The 7,823-nt window shown below is 38.8% G+C and overlaps 2 protein-coding genes across 2 annotated transcripts; both read left to right on the forward strand.

Moving 5' to 3' along the window:
• The first annotated feature begins 2,257 nt into the window (after window positions 1-2,257).
• LOC139120994 (sodium/calcium exchanger regulatory protein 1-like) lies at window positions 2,258-3,070 on the forward strand. The gene has a single exon (XM_070685574.1). The coding sequence runs from the start codon at window positions 2,435-2,437 to the stop codon at window positions 2,846-2,848; it is 414 nt and encodes a 137-aa protein (XP_070541675.1). The 5' UTR covers window positions 2,258-2,434; the 3' UTR covers window positions 2,849-3,070.
• Window positions 3,071-4,393: 1,323 nt separating this feature from the next.
• On the forward strand, window positions 4,394-5,783 carry LOC139120995 (sulfotransferase 1C2-like). Its single transcript, XM_070685575.1, has one exon. It carries the CDS (start codon window positions 4,471-4,473, stop codon window positions 5,359-5,361), a length of 891 nt encoding a protein of 296 aa, XP_070541676.1. The 5' UTR covers window positions 4,394-4,470; the 3' UTR covers window positions 5,362-5,783.
• The last annotated feature ends 2,040 nt before the right edge of the window (window positions 5,784-7,823 follow it).

Consider the following 7,823-nt stretch of genomic DNA (forward strand, 5'->3'; position numbering starts at 1 on the left):
TTTGAACGACAAAGATTCTTCATGTAAATTTAAATGAAAAAAAATGTGTTAATTACTTTTTTACTAAATTTGCCATTTTACACCCATAATTTCAGAGATAAAAAGTGTTAGTTGATGTAATATTTCAATCTTCCAGTATTTTCAATTTTCTAAACTAATATCAGTAGCACCTAAGTCGTTTTGTACTTTAAAAATATTTTTGGGGTAGGTCACCGTGCTCAGTTTTTCATTATGTGGCATAAAACTAAAGTCGACTTTGACTAATAAATCCAAAACTTTCACTATTGCATTTAAAAATGAATGTATCGATGTAAAAAATTGCCTTTTGAATATGGCTCTACAAACTGCTGACTACATTTCAAATGTCACTACAGAATATGTATGCGTACATCATACAAATTAAGTGATGAACTTGCGCGCGCACAACTGAGCGCAATACATGTTTATTTTTACTGCGTGTACGATATTTGCCTATATGCTGAGGGAGCCGCTTGAACAATTTTTACTACATAGATGGGGGATGTTATGCAATTAAAATTCTATCTCTTCATATGGATGAATACATTATATTTCACTTATGAACAAAGCTGAGGATTTTATCACAAAGTTTCAAAACCTTGTAAGACTTGAAGGAGAAGAATGCATCCTGAATGCATTTATATGATGATCTTTGTAGTTAAATGACTGATGTTTTTGTTTTTTTAGACAAGTTGCATTTTAATTTTAACGCATTCACAGTTATGTAGATTTGTTTTATTTGCGACTTTGTTGAAATAAATTTATCTTTTTCAAAAAAAGATGGGGGATTGAAATTTTCGACGATATTGATTTCAATCGCGATTCCTCCACCCCCACCCCTACAAGTATCAATATTTGTGAATGCAGCCTAAGAACCGCGTCCGCTTATTGCACCGATTTGTGGGTCCAAACGCTCACCGTCCCCCTCAAAGGAATAGCTAGCGAGAGGACGTTGGGATAAAGAAACAGTGTAGCGTCTCATAGTCTTCAAAGTTAACACCGTTTATTTCTTACACAAAGATGTAACATACTGCCAAGTGTTGTCCACCCTCCCGTCTGGTGTCTACACCTCCGATATACAATCTGTACAGTGGCCATTCACTTACAGTTATCACCCCATCATTAGTGTCCATGTCTGTGTCCCTTCATAGTAATGACGTATTTATGGCCAAGTTTCATAAACGCGTTGATATGAAACTTGGCCATAAATACGTCATTACTATGAAGCAACGGCTTAACACGATAAACACCAGAACAATTATTTTCTTGTTTGATTTCTCACTGTCCCTATCGCTGTTGTTTGATTTCTCACAGTCCGTATCAATATCGCACTTTGTTCACAATTCTGAACTTGGTCATTGACTTTTATGCAGAATAAAAGTGAATGACCTCTGTAACATATCACCACATTTAAAAAGCTATGTTCGGTAAGACAATAAATAATAAAAATATGAATTTAAAATTGCATCAACACCATCGATTTCAAAGTAAATGGACAGTGAAGTTTCTCGTTAAAATCTACAAAGGCATGAATCCATAATTCGGTAATTTGTGCGATTTCATTATTTTATGTAATCCTGGAGAGCACCAATGTCCGTGAAATCCCACAACAGAGGAATGTTTTTAGAAATTTGCGTCGAAAGGACGTGACAAAGCTGTGCTTCACTCGCAGACGAACTCATCTTCTCTTGATTCTGCTCATAAATAAAGCGCATATAGTCATGTTTTGACCGCAAAAAGCGAAAGGTAAATTCTGTTTCCAGGGCCTATGCCTCATAACTAATTCAGTCAGACACACTAGATGTTTACCAGATATAAGTTCTTTTTTTTCTTCTCCCCTCTCGCATAGACCTAAGCTATTCTAATCTAAACATATGTTGTTGCTTTTTTTTCCTTTTTAGAAGAAGTAGTTCACATCACCGCAGAAGAAAACTTTAATATATTTCAAGATAACCAGGCAGATCTAGAGTTCTCGTTGCGCCTGAAAAAACAAACACTGAACAAAAAGCAACCTCGATATCAGCTTCAACAGCCAAGGGTGCTTCTTCGGGCAGAGACGCTCCGTCGAAAGAAAGATTATACTACGCCGACCTAACCAAGCCTTGAGGACCGAACGATAGCTCTATATGTATTTTTGATATCTATATGATATGGTAGAATGAGACCCAACTTTGTTGGTGGCGCTGCATTCAGTGTGTAGGTGGCGCTGCATTCAGTGTGTATAGTTACGCAAGGAATACGGCCCTTAATCTCGCAACAACCATCCGCCTATTACCCCCACGCTACTACTTAGGTGAGGGTATATATACTCACGCCTTATAAGCATTCAACGGGTTTAAGACTCGATGCGAGAATTTCTTTAGGAACCCAGCCTCAACGTTACATTGGTGAATAACCTTGAGCTTTCCTACGAAATATGGCAGATTTTATTTTCGCCGGGAAGTGGCGATTTGATCGCTCCGAAAACTTTGATGAGTACCTGCAAGCCATAGGCTTTACGTCCGAGAAGGAACGTAAAGGAGCCGCTGCCTCCATACCCATTCTAGAAGGATCGGTAGAAGACGGCTTCTGGGTGTTCAGGACTACCGTCGCCCCAGGGAGGGTTTTCGTCAACAAGTATAAGCTTGGAGAAGTTACCGACCAAGTCATCCGGCCCAACGGCGGCAGCAGAAAAGCCATGCCAACGATGGAGGGCGAAAATTTCGTGGTTCGACCGTTGGATCCGAACGACAATTATGTACAAATTAGGCGGATCGTGAATGGCGAGCTGCTTTTCATTTTTGAAGTGGGAGACGTCGTCTGCAAGAGGTACTTCAAGAAAATTGAGTGATTGCATCACTTGCCTATACATGCTGGATCTGCGCAGGGACAAACCGGATGATAAACTCGTCCAGAAGAATGAACCTGAATGAACCTTTCAAAACGTCCACTCGGGGGATCGAAAATACCAGGAACTGACAGAGTTAATTTTGATTTTTCAAAAATCATGTATTTGTGGATAGGATGTTTCATCACCAGCTCTCAATAAATACGATTCGATCTCCAAACTATACGCAGATTGTTCTTTGTACTTTTTTCTCACTGTTCCATGTTTTGGTGTCGCGCGAATTATTACTTCAGAGTCACATGCAATCTTCCTTCTTTCAATATTGCTAGTCAGCTGGAGTATTTCTACTTACATCAAAGTATTAAAGCACAGATCTACCCCAATAAAGGGACCAATTTTTCAAGCGTCTCGATGGAGTTGCGTCTGCGCTAGGCACCGGTAAATTACACATAGCTTTAAGAATGGCGTCAATCGTCATAATAGTGCCCATTGGCGCTAGAAATTTGGACAGATTACGTCTGTTAGACAACCCACACTTCTTACTCTACCTTTTGACATGTAATTGTTACATTTACAATCGTAAAATTGTCGTCAACTACAAATAGTTCTATGTCCGAAAATCTCGCCAAGAATCTTGTCAAATGTTATTGATTTCATATACTAATGATATAGAAGTGTGACGTCAGCAGGCACCAGCCCTGTTTGAAGCGACCGTCAAAATCACCTCCCCATGATGACAGATTGTGAAATGTTTTTGCAATAAAACCGAAACATTATCAAACGTTTTATCACGCTGTAATAAACAACTTCGCCTTTATCGATCATTTGTATGTTTAGTTGCCATGCACGGGAAGAAAAAGACCAACAACTTGCCATGTTTATGGATGTTTGTCTGTATATTTAGCGCGATTTGCAAACATCTTTCATTACGGTCGCTCCTCATCAAAACTGGGCTCTCAAGGGTTGCGTTGGACGACAGCACGCCCTCAGAAAGTTAGGAATTAGAGTCCACATTTTGCACAAATCCATACTGACAAATTTTGTTTCCATATGTATGTCTTTACCAAAAAAAACTCTCGTCTTTAATATTCAACAGATTTCTGTAAAAGGAGTTACAATAAAAAGCACGTAGCTTTCCGAAACGTGGCATTTTCATCAAGGTTATTTTCCTCTCTTGACAGAGAGCCTCAGAACTTCACTGCATGGCAACTATCCTTGATAGCGATAGCGATTGCGATCAATTGGGAATCTTTAAGTCCAAGTAACCAAAAATATGTGAGCAGATAGAAAACGATGGAGAACTTCTGCTTATGTATGTATGAAAACAGGTAGTTTTCATCTCGAACTATAATTTTCCTCAAACCACTAAAACATGTTTCCATATATTACATTTATCTGTATCTCACCGTAAGTTTATTTCAAATAGCTAAGCGAACAAAAGTTGACTCTCATTGGAATATGTGGTTATATAATTCAGCATTCAGCACCTCCTAAACTATTTAATTGATGGAATGTGATTGAAACAAGATGTGGACGATACCCGATCATGTGACAGTTTAAAAAAACATAATCGAGCAAGAAAATTATCATTTCTAGCAGTCACCTTTGTCAGACACACACCGACCATGAATTCATCCGGCATCGCCGATTATTCTCCGTACAACGAGGAGTATGGTTGTAATATCTTCCTTCACGAAGGTTTTCCTCTACCACCTGGCATGACGGTCAAGCGGGTGAAGGAACTGATGGAGTTCGAGGTTCGACACGACGATGTATTCATCGTCGGCTACCCGAAGTCCGGCACAAACTGGATGCAAATAGCGGTGGCCAAAATGAGTGACAGTTGGGGCACCTGTAAGATAACCGATAACGGCCGAGTTCCCGTCCTGGAGCTTCCCTCACGACCCTCACTAGAAGGCTTCGAAAAGTGCGTCGACGCACCATCGCCGCGATTGATAAAAAGTCACCTGCCGCTGAAGTACTTTCCCCCCAAGCGAGCAGAGACGAAATGTAAAGTTATCTATATCGCGCGAAACCCGAAAGATGTATGTGTGTCTTGGTTCAACATGAACAAGGCTTTCGCACCCATCAACTTCTCCCTAACCTTCGCCGAGTACGTTGAGAGGTTCGTCCAGGGCAAGGTATTCTACTCGTCATACGTGGATCACGTTTGCGACTGGCGCGATCTGGGACTGGACGACAACGTACTCCACGTTACGTATGAAGAAATGAAGGCAGATGTCGTCAGCGTTCTCAGGAAAATAACCAAATTCATCGGGAAATCGGAGAGTAACGAAGAAGTGGCGAAGATAGCTGAATCAATCTCGTTTGAAAAAATCAAGGGAAGTCGGGAACAGTTCAACGCAGCTACCCTAGATGAGAAGGTGTCGCCATTTCTACGCAAGGGTATCATAGGAGACTGGAAGAACCATCTAACCGTCGCACAAAACGAACTCTTTGATAAAGAAATTGTAGAGAAGCTAAAACAAAAAGATGTTAATATGATATTTGAGTGACAAATACAAATGACGTTTCCATTTCCTTGGAAAATTGTATGGTTTCGTCACAGAACGATGAAAGATTTTTGACAAGGTTTCTGATCATTTTTGAGAACAAAATTTTTCGTAAAAAATTTAATTACTTTGATCACAGAACTTTTAATTTGCGAATGAATCGTATCTATTTCTTAATTATAGCCGTTCAAACATTATACACGGACACAAACAATACATGTAAGGGAATGAATCTTTCCTGAATACAAATAACGTTTTAGATGGAGATCTGACTCTGATTACTTGACACGTTCATGAAAGGTTCTTCGCCATGAGGGCCTTTGAGGAAAAAACTGCAATTTTTTATAATTATCTATTTTTCATGGATTTCCTGGATGTAACATATCTAGTGTGGGAAAGTTTCTGTGTGACACATCACCAAGGCAACATGGCATTAATGTTACGCGCTGGCTGATATCGATCTTCATGTAAGCGTATGTATGTATGTATGTATGTATGTATGTATGTATGTATGTATGTATGTATGTATGTATGTATGTATGTATGTATGTGTGTGTGTGTGTGTGTGTGTATGTATGTATGTATGTATGTATGTATGTATGTATGTATACAGTATGTATGTATGTATGTGTGTAGTATGTATGTACCAATAACAATGGCTAAAAATCTTATGATGCAAAAGAGATCACCATTCTAGAAATGCACCGTCCAACTGCATGAGCTCATTACCATACGACACGGTATTCGTGAATGGTCCTTTTAAGCGGAAATTTTAGAAATTTACGCTGAAAAGACACAATATTTTTGTTCACTCAATCCCTCTTCTATGAAGGCCAATATCAACGTAATCCATAACTTCTATTTTTATGGCACTTCCCATAGAAAGTCAGTCAGAAACAACACATTTTCTTAGGTTTTCTCTATTTCCAAATGCAAAAAATAAAAAGACAATATTCGCTGAAAAAAGCTCCATTAAGCAGTTGGTAGGGGTCACTCCTAACTCAAAAAGTAGGACGGGAACCCCTTTTCTGTTTATTTTTGTTTACATCATTGAACAGAGTACAACATATGCAAAAATGAAATAGATGACAATATTCCAAGCCAAATTTTGGACATACAATTTTCTGAAATCATCGAAAATGACAATTGGAAAAAGGCGTTGGATAGGGGGGGGCCTCATTCAAAAAGTAGGAGGGAAACCCCCTTTTTCTGTTTATGTTTGTTGAAATTGATCACAGCACAACATATGTAAATATTAGAAAAAATGACAATACTTATTTTGAGTAAGCCCCCACAATATTTTAGCTGATCATGTGTTCTGTCGTTTCACATGAATTGGTGCCCTATTGAAGCTGCTTCAAACATCACCTGCTACGGCAAAACTTCAACGGTGTACATGTACAACATATATCAGCCTAACAGACCGACATAGTACGGAAAATCTGCCGCTTGAGGGCGCTGCCCTCCTTGCTTCGAGCGCGCCATATGAACATAGCTCCCAGTGTCGCTGTTATTGTCTTTGGGAATTTGCTACCAGTTTCAAATGCGACATTTCAAGAAATTTCATTTAGATTTGAAACTGCAAATCTAAAATGATTCAAGTAAATTAACTGCATACCTGACATCGCACATTTGAACATTGCGGTTGGAGGTATCTGGTTCAAGGTTCTAAAATTGGAAATACAGAACATTTCTTGGTAAGGTTCTCTCTTCAAACTTGACGGCAAATTTCTTCGGAACCCAAATGCTATGCTAACAGAACTTCATAGCAGCATATTTATTCCAACATTATCATGGTAGAGTTCTGTGTAGGTCAAATTTAATTATACTTTCTATTCAAATTAAAAAATGTTGTAACAGAAACTTAATTTCAAGGCTTAAGTTTTCATGCGGTTTTAATGTTGGTGTATATTGTGTCAAATCCCATCATATTACCGATGAGAAATCACGTTAAGTCTCTTCTGTACATATATCATAAGTGTTGAGTCAACTTTATTCGTCCAGACAAGGGTGTCAAATTTATAAACAACAGAGGCATTTCTATCGGCTGATTTTGAATACTCATCTTCCTACTGAACTATTAAACCATTCTGTATTTTATTGCAGTATTTGAAAATGTCTTCAGGTTTTGGTTGGCTTCCTGTCTGCTCGACAAACACATACTTGCACTGGATACTTCCAAAGACTGACTTGCATATTTATTCGCCATAAGCAAATCAAAAACCATAGACCAGTAAGAAGACGTCACATGTCACATGAGATGTGTTTCAGTTCAGTGTCACTATATAATCCTTGCTTGTGACATTTGAGCTGAAAAGAACACCATTGGGGAAGAATGTTGACCCTCTAGCGGCACTCCGAATCAACTCTGTCACAAATGTAACAATTGGCATTCACGCTACCACTGACACAAATATGCAAATGAAGCAAATTTACATCTCAAAAGACAATACACTGCAAGGGTT

The sequence above is a fragment of the Ptychodera flava genome, chromosome 21 (assembly GCF_041260155.1).
Source record: "Ptychodera flava strain L36383 chromosome 21, AS_Pfla_20210202, whole genome shotgun sequence".
NCBI lineage: Eukaryota > Metazoa > Hemichordata > Enteropneusta > Ptychoderidae > Ptychodera > Ptychodera flava.